Below are 23,935 nucleotides of genomic sequence, written 5' to 3'. Positions count from 1 at the left end.
TTTGCCTCTGACCCGAGAATCTTGTGTCACTTTCAAATTATACCATCTCAGACTTCTAATAGTTCTTGACGTCTTTGGAAAAAAAAGTTTAAGAACAAGACATTGCCTATCTGTGGGTTGGGGTTTGGCTATTTTTATAAATGTCAAGGATGCAGGGCCAAAATTTTGATACTGTTTAATATCTGCTCATTTTCAAATTACTGAAAAGTATGAGACTTGTTATTGAATGCATTCAACTAGCACTTCCTTCCTCCCTCCTTCCCTCCTCTTCTCTTTTTTCTTCCCTCCCTTCCTCCCTCCCTCCTTCCTTCCTTCCTTCCTTCCTTCCTTTTTTCCTTCCCTTCTTTTCTTCTCCTTCTCCTTCTTTTTTTCAGAGCCAAGGACTGAACTCAGGGCTTTGCACTTGCCAGGCAAGTACTCTTCCACTTTGTTGGAGCTGAAGAAATCGTATTTGTTCCAGTGGAAAACATCCCAGGCTGCAGAGGCTGAAAAACACAATCTCTTTCCAGCACTCAGCATTAAGATTCTCATTAGCTAAAATGGAGCAAAGTAAGAAATAGAAGCCAGATGCTGGTGGCTCATGCTTGTACTTTTAGCTTCTCAGAAGGTTGAGATCTAAGTATCTAAATTTGAAGCCAATCTGAACAGGAAACTCTGTGAGACTCTTAGCTCTCATTAACCACCGAAAAATTTAAAAAGAAAAGAGGAAGTGGAGGTATTAGTCTCCTTCAGCTCATTAGTGGCGGAAACTCATGAGGGATGGAATCAGCAGGTCTGGTTCTTGACTCAAGTGATATAGTGCCAGCCTTGAGTGAAAAAGCTATGGGACAATGCCAGGCCCTAAGTTCAAGTTCCAATATCAGTGAGCATGCATGCTCGCCTGCACGTGGTGTGTGTATGCACGCGTGCACACGCACACACACACACACACACGCACACACACACACACGCGCACACACACACACACACACACACACACACACACACACACACACACACACACACACAACTAACCTTGAGTGGAAAAAGCTCAGGGACAATGCCAAGGCCCTAAGTTCAAGTCCTATGACTGACAAGAAAAAAAAGGAAAAGAAAAGAAATAGGAGTGATCAAAGGAGACCGTTATACACTTTGGTTTTACCTCTAAAAGTTAAGGAAATTTAGGTCTGGATGAGAATTACTTTAATCTTATTATCTCTCGATTATTTTGACTTGCGAGGATTTAAGTTTTTTGGCACTTACTGCATCATTGTTATTATATTGACATTTTATCTCACTGCAGAACCTCTGAAAAGCTGCACTTTGAGATGCAAAACACCAAGAGGACTAATTTTTGCCTTGTGGCACAATTTAGTTGCCTGGGAAAGGGAGGCCAAGCATCATTACCCGTGAGCCAGGGCCCGGAGGTCCAAGCCTGAAGTGTAGTGCTAAGAAATGTCCCGTAACCGCTGTTCAAAGCATTTATGAGATCTTGAACATACTGTGACTAATCGAATGTTTAACTCCTCAGCAGCAGCATCTGTCCTTCTCAGCTAGCTCTTGAGGCCTTATAAACAAACCACGCAACGCAGGGCTTTTATCTCCAATGATTCCCATTGGGCAAGCATATCTAGACCCAGGGAAAACTTCCGGAGGACTGGTTGTACCCAGCTCACACCATGTTTTTATGGTTCCCAGCATCAGGGGAAAAAAAATATAATCTGCAGATGTGACAGAAGACATTCTAGTGAGGAATCAGCAGGAAGCTCTGCTGGCTCATCTCCATCTTTACCCTGGCCTCCCCCTGTCCGCCGCCATGGGACAGATCCACAGTGGGCAGGGTGACTCCCTTTCATACTCCAGGCACACTAGGATTATTTTTAGGCTGCCAAAGGAAGCTCGTTTTCCAAAGCTCTGGGGGCAGATGTGTGAGTGACCAAAAGAGAACCAGATGGCCATCCCAGAGGCCAGTGCTGGGAATGAATAACCATTCAGAAAAAGGGAAATCAGAGCAACAATAACCCAGTCCAATATAATAAGAAGCCTAGAATTGCACGCAAAAATTAAAGCACCCATCAACCACTCTGCTGGGACTCACTGCTTTCTCTAAAGATTGTAACTCAGGGCTGAAGAAGGAACACAGTAAAACTCTCCTACCCAGCGTGCTCTGGCGCACACAGCCAGAGATGATCAGAGCAGCTGGGTATGGGGAGGGCCACAAGCTGAGGCCCATGGAGACGTTCAGGCTGTGGCTCTGCACATGGAATAATATTGCCCTTGTTCTAGTTGAGCCAGTTTCCAGTTTCCTCCCATTCATCATCCCCCCACCCCTCAGCTCCTCAAATCTGAATGGGCTTAATGGACTTTGTTGATGATTAGTGGGTTGATCTTTGTGCATATAAATTCAATCAATCTCTTGGTTGCTTAGAAAGTTGAAGCACAGAACTTTCCCTTAAGGGCTTAGGAATGTCATTCGTCATTAGCTCATGGTGGGTTTGTGTCTCCTTAGGAGAGTCCTGGAGAGGCCTCCCCGGATTCTCAGGTCTTTAAACGGAACTGGATGTGGATATAAGAGGGAACCTTACCCTGGTCCCTCCTCCATACAGGTTTCAAATGGAGGAAAGGCAAGAACATCTATTACCTATGAGGTATGGCTCACTTACACCTGTCATGTCCTACCGTGAGCTGTGTGTGCCTGGTGCTCTGTTTTGGTGTGGGCTGGTGAGTGAAGGCAGATCAATGGATCATTTCTCAGCCAAAGGTGGTTATTGGACTCACCTCATTGTTGGATATCCAGGAGCAAGGCTGTGGTATGCTTGACCCTAACTCCAGAATGATTAAATTTGTGTGCACATGTGTATGTAGATGCACACACAGGAAAAAAGATCACAAGAAATACAAAATGTCCAGGGAGAGGTAGAGAGGCTGTTAAAAACAACAGAACAACAACAACAAAAGGAATTGGGTAGAGAGGATCAAAGTTGAAGGACAGTGTATGCAAAAAAAAAAAGTTTGTGTGATTCCATTGTGTGTGACTCCATTGTGTGTGACTCCATTGTGTGTGTCTCCGTTGTGTGTGACTCCATGGACCACTGGCTGGGTGAGATGGCACATGCCTCCCATCCCAGTGATGTTGGAAAACACATACAGAAGGATGGAAGGCCAGGTCAGCCTGGGCATTAAGTGAGATTCTATCTCAAAAAAATAACCAACACAAAAAGCACTGGTGGAGTGGCTCCCATGGTACAGTACCTGACTAGCAAGTGTGAGACACTGAGTTCAAATTCCAGTACTGCGGGAAAAGGCATCATATATTGACATTTTTATTGTCCCTAATTATATGAATACAAATAAATGAAGGTATGAAGAGGAAGGAAAGAGGAAAGGCATGTGTTGCGGGTGTAGCTCAATGATAGGGCACATATCTAGCATGTAGAAGGCTTTGGGTTCAACCCTCAGCAATGCAAATAAATAAATAAATAAATAAATAAATATATAGCAAAATAAAAGGCACTGAAGAGAGGTATATAGGAGGATAGACAAGAAAGAGTCAAGGATGAGTTGTCAGAAGTTAGGGTAAAACATAATACAGCCTTGCTCCTGGATACCCAACAATGAGGTGAGTCCAATAACCATCTTCAGCTGAGAAATGATCCATTGATCTGCCTTCACTCACCAGCCCATACCAAAACAGAGCACTAGGCACACACAGCTCACGGTAGGGCATGGCAAGTGTAAGTGAGCCATACCTCATAGGTAACAGATGTTCTTGCCTTTCCTCCATTTGAAATCTGTATGGAAGAGGGACCAGTGCAGGTTCCCCTCTTACATCCACATCCAGTTCCATTCAAAGACCTGAGAATCCCTGAAGGCCTTTCCAGGACTTTCCTTAAGTCAGAAGTTGGACTCAAAAGTAGTGAGTCAAACCTGATTCAGTGTCAACAGTACATGTGCCAAGGTCCCTACCAGCAAACTTCCCATGCACAAGTGTCAGAGTTTCACGTGGCTCGTTAGAATAGAAAAAGATGGTTCTACCAAGACATACCTTAAGACAGGTTTTAGACAGAGAAAGGATCATCATGGTTCCATTTTGGCTCCCTGTCAGGCCTAGGACCTTCTGCTGCCTTCTGGTGAACACGAGCTGGATTCTGAACTCCTTTCAAGAGGATGCATCGTGCTTCTTGCTATACATCTCTTTCTTTTAATTTTCCTTCTCTTTGTTTATGTGGCATCAAGGAATTGAACCTGGGGCCTCAAGCATGGTAGCAAACCCTCTACTACCAGGCCACATTCCCAGCCCCTTGCCATACATTTCTAAGGGCATCATTTCTTTTAGAATATGACAGGAAAGCAGAGTTGTATTGTGGAGATATGTGAAGTCCACAGCAAACAGAAATGAGGGACTGGCTATCCCAGACTCACTAATGACCATCCGCATGGCAGGACTCACCAGATTCTCACCTGCGGGCCAAATGTGGCCCAGTGCTTGTCTCTGAAAACCTTGATTGACACACAGTCATGCCCACTGGTTTGCTTATTGCCTATGGCTATTTGGACACCACAGAGCTGAGTGGCAAAGGCTATTTGGCCACCAAAGCCCAAGTGTCTACCCTCTGGTCTATTTTTTTTTGTCCCAAGACTGGGAATCAAACTCAGTATCTGATGTTTTCACTGGCTGGTGTTCTACAATCTGAGCCATGCCTCTAGCCCCTATCATCTGGTCTTTATTATTGCTCTCTCTCCAGCTTCAGGAATGGGTATACTCTAGCTCTACCCAGCTTCCCAGACACAAGTTCCTTGTGAAGGACTTTAAGCACTTTTAGGAAATACACTGTAGCCAGGTGAGAAGAAGGACTAATGATTAGGGCTATCCAACTGGGGATGCTGCAAGGCCAACTGGTTTACCTTGGTATTTCTGCTTGAAATACCCATCAGCTAGGCTGCCTGCTTTGTCCTTTAAGTTCTATTTTCCAATATACCAGGAAGAAACTCATTTGAAATAACCTTTTTAAAAAAATAATAAACATCCTTTGCGGAGTGCCATAGGATTATTAGACATTATTCAAATGGTTTTAAGTCAAGTTGCTTTATTAGCCAACATATTCATTGGAAAAAAATGGAAAGAGGTTGTTTCTTGTTCTTCTGGGTGAGTACTAGTGGTGATAAGAGGAGAGAACATAGCTTGGGGACAAAGGCAGGAGAGGCTGTTTGGGGGCCTGAAACTTTCTAAAGGATGGTATTCTGAGGCCCTCAGTGAGGGAAGGGAGCTGGAGGACACTAGGATCCAGGAGATCTCCTGGAGGTCTCTACTGATTCAGAGAAAAACACAAAAGAAACTTCACCTCCCCCTCTACTACCCAGGAGCCCTCGTTCCCAGAATGCAGTGCCCACACTGGTTGGCTCTGCTCCTGTCTTCCCACTGACCACCCATTCACTGTGGTTCCCAGATCCATGGCCCCCTGCTGAGCAGGGAGGATCTGGGTGCTTCCCTCTGGTACTATGGCAAAGGCCTCCATGTCTACCTCTGCAGCGCCGGCCTGCCTGTGTCTCTCTGTCTCTTCTCTGCTCCACTGCCTGAAGAAGCCTCACACAGCCTGACACTCTACTGAAAAGCCCTCAATGAGTCCATCCCTTGTAAAATGAGCCCTTAGTCTGGAACTCAAAGCTTGGGCAAGACATTAATATTTCCTATCTGTGGACTGCCATGTATGCCATTTTTCTGGGCCAGATTTCAGCCACTTCTGTGGATGTGTTTATGTTCCCCTTGGAACAGCTGAAATTGGTACCATTTTATCCTTGGAAAACATGGGCTTTGAGACAGTAGAGAGCATATGGTTCCTAAGTATTATTGCATGAAGAAGGGACTGGGAAAAGTACAGAAATAACAATCCATTTTGGAATATCCTAACAGCTGTAAGAGAGGAAGAAAGCCCTTGCCAGGGTGCTCACCAGTGTGGATGGCCATATGGGTGAAGCTAGCTAAAGAGCAGGGCACCAACGTGCGTAGTTGTGGGCCCCTGCGGGGCATGTCTGTGGCTGCATGGGGGTATGGGTTGGAAAAGAGTCAGAAAGAATTAGGAATATCTACTCTGGGAGCAAGGAGGTGGGATGGGCACTAAAGATAATCCCACAAGTATTGAAGTAAATAGATTTGTTTCAAGGGGAAATGAATTCAAATATTCCAGCAAGAATGTCACCAACAAAGTTTTGAAAGCATCTGTCCATTTAGAAATTGAGAACTAGCTTGTTGATTTTAAACTGGAGAAACACAGTTATACCAATAAAAAAAAAAGTCAAGGGGGAGGGGAGATATGAGGGGGGAGGATGGGATGGGAAGGGGAAACAAAGGAGGAGGCAACAATGCTTGATAAGAAATGTACTCATTACCTTGCCCATGTAATTGTAACCCCTCTGTATGGTATTTTCACAATAAAAAAGTCAGTGGTAACAGAAGGTAAGACTAAGTAGAAAAATCTCTTTGGGGGAATGAGGGGCTTTAGAATCTTTTCAAGTGGTCTTTAAAAAAAACTTTTTTAAGCAAATGTCATCTATAGAACTCAGTGAATTCTTATGTATAAAACTAGTCAAGCAAAACAAAACAAAACAAAACAGGCACTCAAACAGCAAACAAAAAGCCAGGTAAGTTAACAGGACCACCAGGAGGTGGGGTGGAACAAATTCTATTGGTCATAAGTAGTTCTACTTCTTTGAGAAATTTCTGCCCTGAATTCCGCAGGGGGAACTTCTGACCTTTTACACTTTGCTTTCTTTTGATTTCCCAGGCTCTGGATTACCATGTTGCATAAGATGAAGCTAAAATGAAAAAATGTCAAGAAACTCCCAATCTCCAAGCAAGGTGTGTTTTTTTCCCTAGAGCGCAATGCCTACCTATCTCACTTACCCAAGCACCATGAAAACGAAACATTCACTGGGATGGAGACTCTTAAAGTAAGACTCTGAGCATGCCTTAGCATCACCTCTCCTGGTCATCTCAGGAAACACACACATCTTAAGGATTCTTCCTGCCTCAAAGACTTAGCAAACCTTGGAAAGTAATCCTGGGATACAGTGTGCACAAATGAGTTTCTCCCCATATTTTCCACCATCTTTTGTCTAGGGCTGAAGACACTTTTATTTCAGTCTCATTTTTTGAACTGCTACCCTTCCTTTATATCTTAATATATTCTATTTCTATGTGTAGACCATAGATCTTAAACTCCCAAAGGACATTAGACTAACTTAAGAAAATCAGGGTGTCATTAATGAAAGCAAAGAATTGAGAGGATTGTTGGAATTCTGTACTGGCAGGAGGAACACTTTACCTTAAACTAACAAAGTCAGGATATAAATCACTTCCCTCCTCCTCCCACCCCTCCCCCACCTTTCTGGTGCAGTATTAGGGTTGAACTCAAGGCCACTGTATCATTCAAGGCTGGTGCTTGGCTTTATGCTGGTTAATTAGAAATAACAACCTCTTGGATTTGTCTGCCTGGGCTGGCTTCCAATCTTGATCCTTATAGCTCAGTCTTTTGAGTAGTTAGGATAGGATTATAGGTGTGTGGCACCAGCCACCTGGCACTACAGGACTCTTAATGTATTATTTTTATAGAAAAATTAACTTAAAGACACAAAAGCTTTATTAATGCTCTAATGGTCCATGTTTTATTTTTCACTAGAATTTGAAAGAACTTCTTAGTTAAAGAGAGGAGTTCTTTAACTCAATTTCCTGATGCTCCATGTTTTGATGTCTACCCTGGGCAACTACCAATTGTTCCCAGTATAGATGAGTAAGTTATTCTTCTTTCTTTTTTTTTTTGGGGTCCAGTTGTGGGGCCTGAACTCTGGGCCTGGGCACTGTCCCTCAGCTCTTCGGCTCAAGGCTAGCGCTCTACCACTTGAGCCACAGTGCCATTTCCAGCTTTTTTTCCTTTTTGCTTATGTGGTGCTGAGGAATCGAACCCAGGGCCTCATGCATGCAAGGCAAGCACTCTACCACTGAGCCACCTTCCCAGCCCTAGATGAATAAGTTATAAACCTATATTATTTTTTTTTTGGGTCCGGTCATGGGGCCTGAACTCTGGGCCTGGGCGCTGTCCCTCAGCTCTTCAGCTCAAGGCTAGCGCTCTACCACTTGAGCCACAGCCCCACTTCCGGCTTTTTTCTTTTTGCTTATGTGGTGCTGAGGAATCGAACCCAGAGCCTCATGCATGCAAGGCAAGCGCTCTACCACTGAGCCACCTTCCCAGCCCTAAACCTATATTCTCATACTAGTGCCTACATGCTATCTATAACACAAAGCAATCCCCAAGGAGACATGATCTATATGAATTACATTTTTCTCCATACTCCTGCAGCCCACCTGTTCTCCCCTCCCAGTGCCCAGTCCAACATGGAGACCCTCACCCCATACACTAGGAAGCTCCCTGAGGAATCCAGTATTTGCTTTTCTAGGCAAATAACATGACCTGTTTACTTCCTTGAGAACTTCAAACTGCAAGAGTAAAACTGCAGTTCAGAGCCAGGTACTGGCAAGCTGGAACAAGTCCCTGAAAATGTGTGCCAAGAATAAGCCTAAGCCAAATGTCAGCAGTTTTCTGGGTGATTCATTCTGGCCAAATAATTATTCTTATCTTCTTTTTCCTTCGACCCATTTAAATAATCACTTCATCTTCTTAAGTATGAAATCAAACCAAATCAAAACCACCCCTAAATTTAAATCTTAGTTTCTTCAACCAGCAGTCATGGGAAACCTTTTTTTTTTTAAAATATGGCTTTGACAATTCTGCATACAGCACTGAGTTGCATGAAAATTTCTTGTATCTGTTGGAAGTGTTGCTTATATCTCAGTAAACTGACACTTACTTGGGAAAGAAAAAAAGTCCAGGAGAAAAAATCAGAGTAGTTTATAGTTGGAGGCAGTGGAAAGGAAAACAGACAATTCAAGGAGCTATGAATCAGCTGGTTTTAGTGTATGGGTAACAGTTTCTGCCTTTATAGCACTTGTCTATATACCAGGAACCTTATCTGAGCAGACTTGAGGAGGGAAGCAATTGCGGGGGAGGTCTAAAACTTATCCTTATTTCAAAGACTTACACTATAATGTCCCTTGGCTTCCTCCAGCTCATCAGATGACTTTCAGGGCCCTTACAGTCTGCTTTCTACACACCTGGGAGCATCAGTCATCATGGAAGCTTCTGAGAACAGATTCTTGGGTCCCACCCCAGGACACTTGCTGAAAGATCCCCATAGTGGCAAGAGATCTGACCTCAGCCAAAGCTACACTGTCTGCTGCCATTACACAGAGGTGGAGTCATCTGAGTACCATTTGTGTGACTCCTGTGCATTTCTGTGAAGTCTCTGAATTCTTTTCTTAGTGCACCATTTTCTTCTTGGCTCTTGAGTTTCTCCCTTGAACAGGAGTAAACTGCCTTGAATAGATTGTCATTTTGCCAAGGAAACAAGTTTGTTATATCCATGAGGCTCAATGGTCTTCCTTCTCATCATGCATTCCCAGCTTACATAAAAAAATGAAGTTAGGGGCTGGGCACTGGTGGCTCATGCCTATAATCCTAGCTACTCAGGAGGCTGAGATCTGAGGATTGTGTTTCAAAGCCATCTGGGGCAGGAAAGTCATGAGACTCTGATCTTTAATAAACCACCAGAAAACCAGAAGTGACACTATGGTTCACGTGGTAGAGTGTTTGCCTTGAGCTGAAGAGCTCAGGGACAGTGCCCAGGCCCAAAGTTCAGGCCCCATGACCAACCAAACAAGTTAGGACCACCTAATTGCCAAAGTTCCTTGGAGCTCTGCCACATTCTATGTAGCAGAATTTGCATTCTCCACTCTTATAGTTTAGGGCCCTTTTTCCGGATGCCTTTCTAAGCAAGTCTTTTCACCTACATTCCACTTTTTACTTTGCCAACTTCTGTTGAGATATTCAACCCTTTGTCGTTGCATTTAATAGGTTAAAAATTAAGTCCCAAATCCCATTCTCAATTTGTTTGCTCTAACCTTAACCAAACAGAGAGTACAAAACCTATTTAATAATGAGGTACTACTAAGACTATCCTACTTTAAGGAAAGGATATTATATTCTCTCAATGCTGTACCTGGAAAAACAACTTCTATATCCCCAATACAGAACTGACAATTTCTAGAATAGCTGGGCACCAGTGGCTCATACCTGTAATCCTAGCTAATGGGACCTGGGATCTGAGGGTGAAGGTTCAAAGCCAGTTTTGAAAGACAAATCCAAGAGACTCATATCTCCATTTAACCAGCAAAATGTTGGAAGTGGAGGTGTGGCTCAAGTGGTAGATCACCAGCTTTGGGCAGGGAAAAAGCAAAGAAAGAATGAGAAGGTAAGAGGAGAGAGAGAGAAAGAGAGGAGAGAGAGAGATAATTCTTAGAATAGAGAAGCAGATTTGCTTTGTAGTTTGGGGACAAAAACAATAAAATTCCTATTGTAGGTCTCCCCATTTTAAATTCATTGTATGCTACTGAAAACAGACAAGTGAGTATAAGATGATTCACTCTCATGAGAAGAAGTTTGTGGGGGGCACTGTAGGAATATAGGAGGGCACTTCAACTGTCTACCTGGTCTGTCCTTTGGCAACTGCTTGTCCATCTCATACGTAGACAAGGAGGAAGTGGACACAAAGAGAGCAGAGCAGAGCAGGGAGGCTCTAAGCAAAGACTGCAAATGCCTTGGGTATAGACCAGCAGCATGGCACAGCCCACCCCTGCCTACAGAAGCAGTCGAAGGCCTACCTCCACCCTCCAGGCTTTGGGGAGCAAACGTATGCTCTGGGTGGAGCGTAAGGGACCCCTGTGTTAGTGCTTCTTTGTGAAGATCTGATTTCCAGTCAGACAGAGCATCTTCCCGTTTTAATATGAATCACAGCTATATACAGTTGGTGATCACTGTTTTGTTTTGTTTTTGTATTAGACTTCAAGTTCAATTCACTAGAAAAGTCTAGCTCAGGCCTCGAAGAAGAGACAGTTTCTCACCTAGAGCAACATTAGTCACCTAGAAATGACACTTTCACATTCTGTTCTAAAAGCAGTCAATGCCTGGACATTTCTAGAAACACTTAAAGCAGACACTTGACCAATTATTCGACTCAAATAAAACACAAGGGGCCCTCTCTTTTCTGTCCAGAGAATGAACATCCAACCTGGAGGGACCTGACTTCCAGGATCCCCATGACTGTCCACCAAGAACAGACTCAAACACCTGTCAGACTTACAGAGGGTGAGGTCTGGCTGCTCTCTCCGGTCCTTTTGAGGGCTGAAGTCCTCTGTTTTTTCCCAAACTCTAATCACCTCAAAGCTCTCCACGACTGTCCAGGCTTATGATTCCAGAGCCGTTAGGATGAATCCCTTGATGCCAAAGGAAGCCGGAGACAGGTCTCCTGATGGATGGGCCGCACAGACTCTTCCTAGCTGAGCTGTGACAATTGTGGATTTGGCAGAGATAACCATTGCTTCCATTTTCAGGCTTTTAATTGTTAAGAAATATAAAAAGGGAATCGGGCTCCCAATCACTTGAGCAGGAATCACGAATCACTCTTTTTGGACCCTGTTATGTTGAAATTCTCCCTGGTCTATTACAGGGACCGTCTCTCAGAGGTCGTGATCTTAACTTCTTCTGGAAAGTCTTTGCCTCCCATCTCCAGATGAACTCTAATTGTCTACACCTGGACAGGACACAGTAACAGAGGTAACAACCCACATGCCACTCATTTTACTGGAGACTCTAGCAGTGGGGGTTCTCAAACCTTAAGCCCAAGCCTACATGGGTTAAAAACAGATTTCTGGGAGGCTGAGGTGTAATTTAGCAGACACTGGCCTATCATGTATGAAACCCTGGGGTTGATACCCAGTACTGAAAACAAACAAACAGACAAAGACCCTTCGCCCCAAAACCCTCCCACAAAACCAGATTGCTGGATGCTATTCAAACAGCAGGTTTGGGGTGGTTCCTTAGGTTCTGTGTTTGTGCAAGTTCTCGGGTGATGTTTGTTCAGGGAGGGCACATGGGTGCTGTGAGAGTTGGAAAGAAGAGTCAGAGGATCAGGGACCCGGGCCTGTGCCTCAGGGCAGTGAGAGAGCCAAGTGAGCTTTAAGGAAAGGGTCCTGGAATAGAGAGATGTTTCGTACACCACAGATCTTGCTCTTGAAACATTTATGTCTGGTGAGGAGAGGAGGCTGGACCTGAAGTGTTCCAGGTTGTAGAGAAAGGAGCTTTCAGGTTGTGCCTAACTTTGAGTTAGTCCATTCTATAAGGCAACACTTTGACATGAGTTACTCCATTTTGAATTTAAGTGTTAAGACACAGCAATTCTACATCTTGTTTGTACAAGTCAATAACCACCACATGCCCGTACAACATGAGGCACAAAGTAATAGTTTATTTTTCTAATAAATAATCCCATCTTTAAAGATGTTAAATCCTATCAGAAACACCCTCATCCCTCTCACACCTGGGGATATAAATGACACCAAGACTGAGCTGTAGTAGGCTCACTAACTTATCACCTGGTCACTATGATAAGCCTTGCCTAGGAAACGTGTCACACTGTAGGACCTCTGTCTGTCTCTTAACACCAGCTCAAGCACAGTTTTTCTTGCCTGTGCCTTATAACCACTTCCCACTGACACTTGAACCCACTTGCCACTCAGACCTGTATTTGACAGCTGTGGTCTCAGCAGCTCTGCATTCACCTGAAGCTGGGAAATCTTATTTGGTTTCCACACAGAATCCCTGAATCGATATCAGCTCTCTGCCTTTAACCTTTTATAACAATTCCATAACACATGCGTACACCACACACACGCACACACACACACACACACACCCTCACACAAACCTGCATCTGTCAATGGTCATGAATACCAAATGAAATCAGGAGTTCTTGGTAAATTTTAAAGCCAATCAGTCTTACTATGTGATTTATATATTTATTGTGATTCCATAAATGATGACATTGTTGAGTGATACAAACACACCTGTCTATGCTCACTCATGGCATCTAATGAAGAAGATAAATTATGAAAGATAATAAGTGCTACAACATAAATATACACCTAGTACTCTGGGGATGCAGAAAACAGATGAGATAACTCATGGGGGGGTGGTTAAGGAAAGATTAGGGGCAGAGTGACATTTGAGCTGGGTTGCCCAGGCTCTTGGACGCCAGCAGGGAAGTAAAGGAGAACTTCTGGGCAGTAAAATGATCATGCCAAAGCACAGAGCACAAAGGGTTCTAGACCACTGATGAATATCGAGCTCCTAGTGACAGAAAGGGCTGTTTGTGTATGGAACTGTTGGGAGCATACACAGAAAGGCAGCTCAGCAGGCTGGCATTGACAGTAGCTGTCTCTTGGAATTGTTAGGGGATTCTTTGTTTCTACGATCCCCTCCCCAGCTCAAATAACAAAAATCTATGAAATGTCTTAGTACTTGTATTCTACACATGTCATTTCCATCTATGTAATCATCGCTATATCACTGTAAGTACTAGGGGAGAAGTTGTTCCAGGTATTATTTAGGGAATGATGACAAGAAGGAAGGTTTGTGTATGTTCAATACAGACACAGTTTTTCTGCTTTGGAATATTTGCACTTCAGGGCTGGCTGAAATGTCTGGATGCAGAACCTATGGAGGCAGAGGTCTAGCTGTATTCTACATTTGGGAGTTGGGATTTTAACCCTCGGGGTGATTGAGAGCCATTGAATTATACTAAATACTTAAGTGACACGCCAGATTGTCCTGGAAAATGCTGTTGGTGCAAAGCAAAAGACATGGAGGAGCTGAGAGACTTTAAAAGAATGTCTGATTTAGTGGACCAGAGCCACAGGTAGGACAGAAGAGGGGCCAGGACTTAAGATACTTCTGTGACCTGGTTGTCAGGCTGTACTGGTGGACGTGGTGGTGGTGGTGGTAGTTACAGTAGAGGTGAAGGGTAAAGAGGGAACCGCCAAGAGATAGACGCAATTAGTATTTTTCTCCTGCCACTACTCTTCAAACTTGATATTCGCCATATGGTTTTATTCTAAGCAGAGATGGAGCTTTTGGAAAGGAAACATCTCATCGCTATTTCTTGTAGCCCTGGAAAATAAATCACGAGGGTATACACAGCAGATCTTTTGCATTTATATTACATTTCCTCAACCTAAATGCTTGGAGCATACCATGACTCACAGGTGCAAAAACAGTCACGATGCCTGGGTGGAATTGGGCAGCAGGTTTCATCATCATTGAATGTGAAATAAAAGGCTTTATAACTTAGCTGGCTGGAATGGTATCAGGTTCTTTCAATGACATTATTTTTAAGAGGAGTCTTGGATTGTGAATCTATAACTAAAAGAAGTTTTAATAGCTGAGCATCTGCATATGGCACAGCAGGGCAGAGCTGGGCAGGTGGTTCTGGCTGCCCCTTGCAGGACTCCATCTCAGCATGGGATCTTTCTGGCTAAAGCAGAGCTGGAGAGCATGACTAAAACATGGTGGATATCCAGACTCAGGGGACAGGGGAGAGGATTCCCTGTGACCCCTCCTCACTGGGAGGTGGGTGGGGGGTGGAGGAAGATGGTGGAGAAGGAATACTATCCAAGTCAGACCATTTCTGCTTTGTCCAGCAACAACAATGGATTTAGGATTTGTGTGTGACAGCTAGGGTAATCTCACTTGGGTGAAATACTGATTGATTTCATTTGCTTTTCCTGAAGGGCAATCTAAACTTTCCCCAGGAAAGTGTGTTATTTCCTAAAATTCCTTTAGGAAAACTCCAATAATAAACAGAACAATGTGAGATTAATTGGTAAGCTCTTTTTAAAAATTAAGATAATGTTACTGGTGACAATGGAGACAGATTATGGCTACTGTCAGTATAACCTTTCTGCAGAAAACTTATAACTAAGCATCTAAGAAATGTACATACATACATACATACATACATATATACATAGGCATAGGGGATATATATATATATATATATATATATATATATATATATGTATACAGAACTCTTTAAAAACAAATATAAGCTATTTCAAAAAGCTCCTTTAGTGACCTGGGGAAATGTTCATTCTTACATAACTAAGACCTTAGTAAGTTTCCAAGGTATGTTTTCATAAGGTCAACTAAAATACCTATAGATATGAGAAGGAAAAAAAAAAACAACCTCAATTAATGTGGTTCAGTGGTAGAGTGCTTGCCTTGTATGCATGAGGCCCTGGTTTGAATCCTCAGCCGGAAGTGGCGCTGTGGCTCAAGTGGTAGAGTGCTAGCCTTGAGCTGAAGAGCTGAGGGACAGGGCCTAGGCCCAGAGTTCAGGCCCACAACCAACAAAAACAAAACAAAACTCAATGAAAATGACAGGAAAATGTCTAAATGTCAAAGACGGCTATTTTTAAATGCTATGTATACTGTCTTTGTGGGTTTTTTTGGTCATAACCATTTATATGGTGAAATGTTGCTTTTGTAATCTGAAAAAGGTATTTAAATTAAATTATATGTAACACAATTATATGTAATATTTGAATTGTAGTAAGTTTATAAAAGCACATTTATGAAATTTATTCTTACAATTCAAGTAAAACATGTAACAGATGTAACATAATGGAGATATATATATATATATATATATATATAATATGGGAAATAGGTCATTTATCAGAACAATATTTAGCATAGAAAACTCCCAGACAATTAAATATTCACTTGGGATTTTTGCAAGAGAATGTGACTTCGGAAATTTTAAGAAATCACTATGAATTCCAGGAAATGGAAACAAGAGGTTTTTTTTTTAAATTTTATGACGGTTTTTGTTTCTTTCCTGTCTTGTTTGTTAATTTATGAGTCCTTTTGGGGGTAAAGGGAGCCCAGAAAGGGTGGGACAAAGGGTAAACAAATGCAGCAGTAATACTCACTAGACACTATGCTGAAAAGGAACTATACAACTTGTGGGTGGGTATGGGAGAGAAAAACTGGGAGAGTGAGAGGGAAGAGGTGACACTGTTCAAAAAGAAAGGTACTCCTTGCCTGACGTATATAACTGTGAACCCTCTGTATATTACCTTTATAAAAACAAAAATTTAAAAAGTCACCTGTCTGTGATTTCCCCACAAAGAGCCATTGTGCTGTCTCAGTGGCCAGGGGCTTTGTCAGAGGGGGGTCTTCACCGTGGCTTCTCCTTCCCGGAGGCCCTCAACTCCACTGAAAGCTGGTGGAAACACTTGGGGGACCGCTAAGCAAGGAATCTTGTCTAGCTGGGAGGGGGCAGGGGAGGAGAATATGGGGAATGCCTCTGAGCCTCAAGGAGCCATCAGAAGAGGGCACTGGCCACGACATAGAGCTGGACCATATGGCTGGACAGCCAGGGAGTCCATTCTGCATCCTATGCGAGGAGTGGAGATTAAGTGCTGTGCCGGTAGCACTGGGGCTGGAGAAATGAGAGAGCAAAGGTAGACTCTTAGAAGATCTTGGCCTTGGAAGATGGGTAGAGGAGAGGGAGAGGGTGCTGGTGAGATTACGATGCTCAGGCCTGTCCAAGGCTTTCTCCAAAGTGTCCTCACAGGCCATTGAGACTAGAATGTGGTATCACCCCATGCCGTGGGCAGCTGTGGGCCAGGGGAGTGAGCATCAGCTCTGCTGGTGGAAAACTGGAATTCGATTTTGTTGTCAGTTTTTATTGTTACCTGGGTCTAAAAAACAGCAGGTTTTCAATGACTGCTGGCTGTGTGTGTTATGCATGCATTGTTTAACCTCATCTCCTGGGGATGCTGTATGGTGAGTTTTCCGCTGTGCTTGGGCTTGCACTCATCCTGTCAACAGCTGATACACTGGCGAAATCGTACAGATCCATCAGACCAGGCATGTTCCTGCCACTCCTATGGCTGGAAGGGGGAAGTACACCTGATCAAATACTCAGCACACAGCATGCGGCAGGCGGTTGACAGGAGAGCCCCATGCCTGGTTATTTCCTCTTAAGAATCTGGATCCGAAAGACGAATATGAGCCAACTGTGCGAGGAGTCCACAGAGCCAGCAGAGCATTGGCTAAGGCCCGGCGGACAATGTCTAGCCACCATGGGCCATGGCCAGGCACAGAACCGATGGAAAGCTTAGGGCAAAAGAAGGCCAGAGAAGCAGGCAGGGGACAGTCATGGAGGCAGTGAGGGCCATGCAAATTAGTTTAATCTCTACGTTCACTGCAAGTCAAAGTAAAGGGCTGAATGGTATCACGACGTAAAGATAGGAATAATTACAGAATTATTTTACTTTATTCACCTTAACTCCATTTATCCAGATCAGGTTTACCTGCTTTTACAGATGGGTCTTCCAAAGAGGAAAAGCAGCAGTGAAATCAACTTTGGGCCCACGGACTATCAATGGGCAGATTCTAAACCAGCCCAGGGATATAAACTGAGGGTCCAGGATAGATTCTTCAAGAAGATAAAAAACCCCTATCATAATATGCCAACTTTGTCAACGTGAAAATCACTACTGTCAAGCTCTGGAAACTATTACCATAAATGTAAACGCTTGTGACATGTATGATATGAATGGTGCTCCCTTAGATGTGATAGCTTTGTGAGGTCTACCACCTGCACAACCATACTCAGAGGCCCTGGATTTCTAGGACCCAAAGGAAAGGAGTAGGACTCTACCACTGAACGACATCAGCACCCCCGCCTTCTTTTCAGTCTCTCAAGTGCTGAGTTACAAATGTACTTCGACACATCTAGTCAGCTTTTTTCCTTAAAGTAATAAAGTATGTTATGGTTAATAGAACAAGATTGTTAGCCTTCAAAGTCCTTATGATCAGTCAAGCTGATTTTCCAATGCTTACCCACACTAACTAGGTTCGGAGCCCTTGGTACAGAGTAGTGGATTCCAAGTGGCAGAAAGAGGTGTATTCTCATGCTGCTTGGACTGGGAACAAGGATTAACAAGTTTGCACTAAAGATGATGCAACTTTCAGAAACGGCATACAAAGAGGAGCCCATCGGCCACATTAAAGCCCGTCAATTGAAGCCTTCCTTTGCTGACTGTGTTCCCACAAGGGAAGGGCGACAGTGAGGAAAGTCCTTGCTTGATGTAAAATTGGAAGGTGTATTTCATATTATGTTAACCTTCCTACTTTCAACCAGAAACCTCTCCCATAGCTGGGACCTCAGGTATGCATCGCCACAGCTTGTTTTTGAGACAGTGTCTTGCTAACTTTTTTCTTGGGCTGGCCTTGAATCATGATCTTCCTGTCTCCATCTCCCGAGCACATGGGATTATAGGTATCAGACACCACGCCCAGCCCAATCAGAAATTTTGAGGTATATGTTTAAAATGTATTAACCATTTTTTCATTCTATCCTTATGTATACTATAAAAGCATTCTATGAGGGCTGGAAAGGTGGCTTAGTGGTAGGGTGCTTGTCTAGAATTTGTGAAGCCCTGGGTTTGATTCCTCAATCCCACATAAACAGAAAAAACTGGATGTGGCACTGTGGCTCAAGTGGTTAAGAGTGCTAGCCTTGAGCAAAAGAAGCTCAGGGACAGTGCCCAGGTTTGAGTTCAAGCCCCAGGACTGGAAAACAACAAACAAACAAAAAAAACAAAAAAGAAAAGAATCCTATCAGTCTTTATCTCTCATTTCCTGCATGGGGAGCGGGAAATTCTCTCATTTTCCATTTCTCCCTACCTTATACTGTTACATTAAAACAAACCTTTGCTAGAACTTAAAAAACAAAAAGCATTTGAAAAAGTGATGTATTAGCCAACCAACAGCCAGTTGCTTTCTTATCTTGGTTACAATTTCCAACTTTTTTTTCTCAATTAAACACATCACCCTCATCTACAGACGTTTGCAGAAAATTCTGAGGAAAACATAAAAGAATGTGCTATGGTCTCTAGTTTTTCTCTTCTGCTCCTGTCAACCATGTCCCACACCAAGCAGGCTAGGAAAGCCAGAGGCTCACTTACTGCTCCCTGGACGGAAGATGAACCTGTCCCTTCTTCCTCTTCTCCATCTGGGTCCTGGTCTTCATTGTCAGTCCAGGAGGACACATCCTCTACCGAGCTGGTAAGATCAGGTAAGCTCTTAGACGTTAACCTGAGCAGGTCCTCTGCAGAGCTTTCCTGTGGGAACACATGAAGACCCAGCAATTAGCCTCTGATGCCAACAAGTTCTGAAAGTCAACCTGATGGAGTCAACCTACAGGCTCCCAACCCCAGAAGCACATGGAGTTTAGGCAGGGTTACATGTGTGGGGTTACCGTCAGAGGGAGGGGTTGGGGACCCAAAGCTCAAACCACTTTTCTTTTGCCCTGAAGAATCTGGGTTTCTGAGGTCAGGTTTTCCACAGGCAATTCCAGCTTTTGGACTCTGGATCCTTTGTGGGCCTCCCTGGTCTTACGTTCAGGACAGAGGTGAAACTCTCTTATGGGCAGGTCAGCATTTGAAGACCTGGCCTTTGCCTGGCTTTCTGAACCCTCCTCCCACCTCCTTTTCTCCAGCCCATACCTTCCACTCCAGCCATTTCCAATCCCCCCCACACTGCCCGTCCCTTGCCTTCTCCCTCGGCGGCACCCATTGCTTGGATCACACATAGCCTCTGGCCTGCAAAGCCTGTGCACTTGCTTCTGGATCATCCACTGCCTGCCTTTCATCTCTAATGTCCTTGCTGTTCATCCCCTGCAGTACACATTTAACATCCCTTGTGTTTCTTCCCTGCCCTCCCTCCCATCTAATGCCATTTCTTCCCATGTCCCCAGGCCTGGCATAGGGCTTTAATACCCACAATGCCCTTCTCTCCCACCCAGTGGCCACCTCACTAGCTTCAGCTCATTAGCCAGAGATGAGATTGTTTATTGAATCAAATGTCAATCTGGAGACACAATGAAAGCAGCCCTTGAACAACATTGAAAGGTCAACAGCAACACGTGGAACCACAAGCCATTAGGATTAGAAAGACTCCAAGAGAGTGCAATTAACTCAGCCCTTGGCTTCCTAAGTACCTAAGAGAAGGCCAGAGCAGGTGAGGGAGGCAGGTATGATGATCAAGTGCTTGTGACAAGCCCAAGTGCAACTGAGAAACACACAAGATTCAAGTGCTCTCCTGGGAGATGTCACGAAACACAAGGCCGGGGGGTGGAGGGAGGGGCCCAGGATTGTGGAGCTGAGTTGGTGGCAGTAAGATAGTTGTGGTGTCTCCTCACCCACCCATGCCAACCTCTCCCATAGGGACAGGGATGCATGGAAGGTTTCAATCAGCATTTTGCTTCAGAGTTCACAGACCAGAGGACCCAGGAAATGTCCATCGTAAACAGTGGATTTCACAAACTTTCTAAGTTGGCACTTAGTGATGGTATTTATTATTAGTTTTATTTTCAACTTCAGGAACCTGAAGAATTTTCATGTTTGATTGTTAATTGTGACCACTACATTGTTAGTCCCTACCTAGGGACATGAAAAAGTTATCAGACAGAAGAGTTCACATCCGTGACATCAATGCTACAGGATTATTGGAAGAAAGGTGCTGTGGTCTACGGAGAAGCAATCTCCACTGCTGTGGGTTTGGAAAGGAAATGTCTCCTGAATGCCCGTGAGTTGAAGGCAATGGGCCCCAGTGCACGGTTCACAGGTAGAGCTTGTAGGAAGTGACTGAATTCTGAAAATCCTGACTCCGTAATGAATTAATCCATTGAAGGACTCATAATCGAACTACTAGGAGGTGGTGGAAGCCCAAAGGTGAGGCAATGGAAGTGGATTTTGGGAACATGGCTTTGAAGGGTTCTCTTCCTTGCGCTGTGTCTCTGCTTCCTGGAAACCCTGAGGAGAAGATTTCCTCTGCCATGCCTTTCCCTATGTTGTTTGTGCCTTGTCACAGGTCTAGAAGCAACAGAATCTCCTTACTGTGGACTAAACTAACATCTCTGAAGCTGTTCATCTCAGGTATTTTGCCACAGTGTTGACAAAACTGACCAACAGGTGCCTTACTCTTCCCCAGTCTTCACTTCTGAACTTCCTCTTCCCTCTTTCCTTCACAGTGTGCCTTCCACCTTCCCATCTCTTAGTTCTAACATTTCTTTTTCATTCCCTAACGTACCTTTAAAAAAAGGAAAATCATTAAACCCATTCTAGTTAAGGGTCTTCATGCAGGCTTACCCTGAGGAGTCATATATATATATATATATATATATATATATATATATATATATATATATATATATATATATATAGTCATTTGTGGGGCTTGAACTCTGGGCCTGGGTGCTCTCCCTCAGCTCTTCACTCAAGGCTTAAGCTCTACCACTTCAGCCACAGAGCCACTTCCAGTTTACTAGTGGTTAATTGGAGATAAAGAGTCTCATGGAGTTTTCTGCTGACTTTGAACCATGATCCTTAGATCTCAGCCTCCTGAGTAGCTAGGATTACAGGCATGAGCCATAGGCACCTGGTGAGTCATAGATATTTAATGGCCCAGGGTAGACATGTAGGTACCATACACATTGGCTTGTGGCAGAGGGAGGGCTCCAATCCAACCTCCTTAACTCCATTAAGAATATTTAAAAAATGAGCCCACATGACCTACCTTGCTGGCTACCACCAGCTGCACCATGCCAGTAGCTGAGCGGAGAATGGCCACAGCTTCCTCATGGGATAGGCCAACTAATAAGTGACCATTGATGACCAGCAGCTCATCTCCTAGGGACAGTCGGCCATCCCTAACAAACAGAGACGGAAAAAAATCCGTGTGTCAAGACAGTCTGTGCCTGAGAGGGGACATTTTCAAGGGGCTACGGGAGGTCATGAGACAGGACAGTTAAAATTGGGCTAAAAGAGGAAGTGGTGACAACTAGAAATGGTTTGGGACAAGGTTGATTCTTTCTGGTGTCCACATTCCTACAAAGAGTGAAAAGCTTCAGGATTTCAGCAAGAATCACGTTCTTAATTTTCCCCATATCCAGTATGAGTGGCAATAGAACTCCTACCCAGGTAGAGAAACTAAGACCCAGAAGTTTTCAAGGATGTGTGTGTGTGTGTGTGTGTGTGTGTGTGTGTGTGTGTGTGTGTGTGTGTGTGTGTGTGTGTGTGTGTGTGTGTGTGTGTGTGTGTGTGTGTGTGTGTGTGTGTGTGTGTGTGTGTGTGTGTGTGTGTGTGTGTGTGTGTGTGTGTGTGTGTGTGTGTGTGTGTTTTGCTAGGGATTGACCCAGAAGTTTTCAAGGAATATTGGTGTGTGTGTGTTGCTAGGGATTGAACCCAGGCTTTGCACATACCAAGTAAGCACTCTACCACTAGGCTATGTTCCAAGGCCTTGGGTTTTTTTTGGTTGTTGCTGGTTGTGGGGCTTGAACTTGCGCCATGGGCGCTATCCCTCAGCTCTTCAGCTCAAGGTGAGTGCTCTACCATTTGAGCCAGAGTCACTTCTGCTTTTCTGATAGTTAACTGGAGATAAGAGTCTCATGGACTTTCTTACCTGGGCTGGCTTCGAACTGTAGTACTCAGATCTCAGCTTTCTGAGTAGCTAGGATTATAGGTGTGATTCACTGGTACCTAGCCAAGTCCTTGTTTTTTGAGACAAGGTCTCATTACATAGCTCAGACTAGCCTTGATGGTACTAGGTATACCAGGCTGGCCTTGAACTCACCATTCTTTTGTCTCAATCTTAAGTGCTGGGATTATAGGCACGTACCACCACGATGCTAGACTAAGTAATTTTTTAAAAAATCCTGTCATTCTGCCTGATGACCAAGTCATCAGCAGAGAAATGACTCACTGAGCTAAGCTGAGAGGCAGCCCAACCAAGTCCATTCCTAATCCTGTGCCCTCTCTCTTCCCAGGTCACAGGACCCTCACTAGACCTCCCTGGAGGCACCTGTGCCTGACATTACCCTGTGTGTATGTCTGAGGATAAAGCCGCCTAGTGTTTTTCTCATTCTTACATCCACAGTTGGAACCACGCTTCACAGGCAAGAAGGATCCACAAAATAAGAATGGTACTATTGTAGCTATCAGACCTGACCTATAAACATGGCTGTTTTTTATTTCTGTCCAACTTACACGATGGTTGATTTGGGCTTCGTTCCTGCTGGGTTGGCAGGAGACCCTGCCGGCACTGACTCCCTCCCAGGGCAGGCCATGGCCCTTGAGTGACACACTATGGCAGACTTCTGGGCCATCACATCTGGCTAGAAGATCTCTTAGGTGGGTTCCAGCTAAGCCTTCTTTTTTTTTTTTTTTTGTCGGTCGTGGGCTTGAACTCTGGGCCTGGGCGCTGTCCCTCAGCTCTTCAGCTCAAGGCGAGCGCTCTACCACTTGAGCTACAGCGCCACTTCCGGTTTTCTGGTGGTTTATTGGAGATTGGAGTCTCACAGTCTCTCCTGCCCGGGCTGGCTTTGAACCTCGATCCTCAGATCTCAGCCTCCTGAGTAGCTAGGATTACAGGCGTGAGCCACCAGCGCCCGGCTCCAGCTAAGCCTTCTTTGTGGTGGTCTCCCTGAATCACAAAGGAAGCCAGGGACTGCTATATGTGGACAGGAAGTCAGGTGATGTGGAAAGACTTTGGACCTGGGGCTCCATTTTTCCTTCAAAGGCTTCTCCTCAGCACCATGACAGACTGCTGCTATGGACATGTCTCCAATTCTTCTAGGCCTACCCAGCCCACCTTCTCTCCTCCCAAGCTTTCAACAAACCAACCAGCCTTGCTCCTTTTATCCTCACCTCCATTGTCCTGCTTCAACAGCTTCTCTATCTCTCTTTGTCTCCCTTTCTCTAGGGAAAAAATCATAATTTAGGCTTTAACTGAAGCCTGGATGCACCAGAGACTTCTAATAGCCTCTGCTTCTTGTCCTTCAAAAGTTCCCAAAGCAGAGAACTACTAAGGGCCCCACTTAGATGCTGAGAAAAAGGAAATGGGAAAATCAGAGGGGAGAAGTAACTGGCATCTCAAGG

At 44.3% G+C, this 23,935-nt stretch overlaps 1 protein-coding gene across 8 annotated transcripts in view; it reads right to left on the bottom strand.

Moving 5' to 3' along the window:
* Pdzd2 (PDZ domain containing 2) overlaps positions 1–23,935 on the bottom strand; it is a 362,844-nt gene that overhangs the window by 71,600 nt on the left and 267,309 nt on the right. For 7 of the 8 annotated variants that reach the window (XM_070040968.1, XM_070040972.1, XM_070040971.1 and 4 more), the window contains 2 exons: positions 21,576–21,708; positions 18,965–19,120 (listed from right to left, as the gene is read on the bottom strand). In XM_070040968.1, the coding sequence (XP_069897069.1) occupies positions 18,965–19,120; positions 21,576–21,708 (289 nt within the window). The remainder of the gene's footprint in view (positions 1–18,964; positions 19,121–21,575; positions 21,709–23,935) is intronic. The other variant, XM_070040973.1, reaches the window with a different exon arrangement.

Source organism: Dipodomys merriami, unplaced genomic scaffold (genome assembly GCF_024711535.1).
Source record: "Dipodomys merriami isolate MVZ:Mamm:240054 unplaced genomic scaffold, mDipMer1.0.p SCAF_30, whole genome shotgun sequence".
Taxonomy (NCBI): Eukaryota; Metazoa; Chordata; class Mammalia; order Rodentia; family Heteromyidae; genus Dipodomys; species Dipodomys merriami.
The sequence above is the reverse complement of the archived record's forward strand: the minus strand, read 5'-3'. Positions and strand labels throughout refer to the sequence as shown.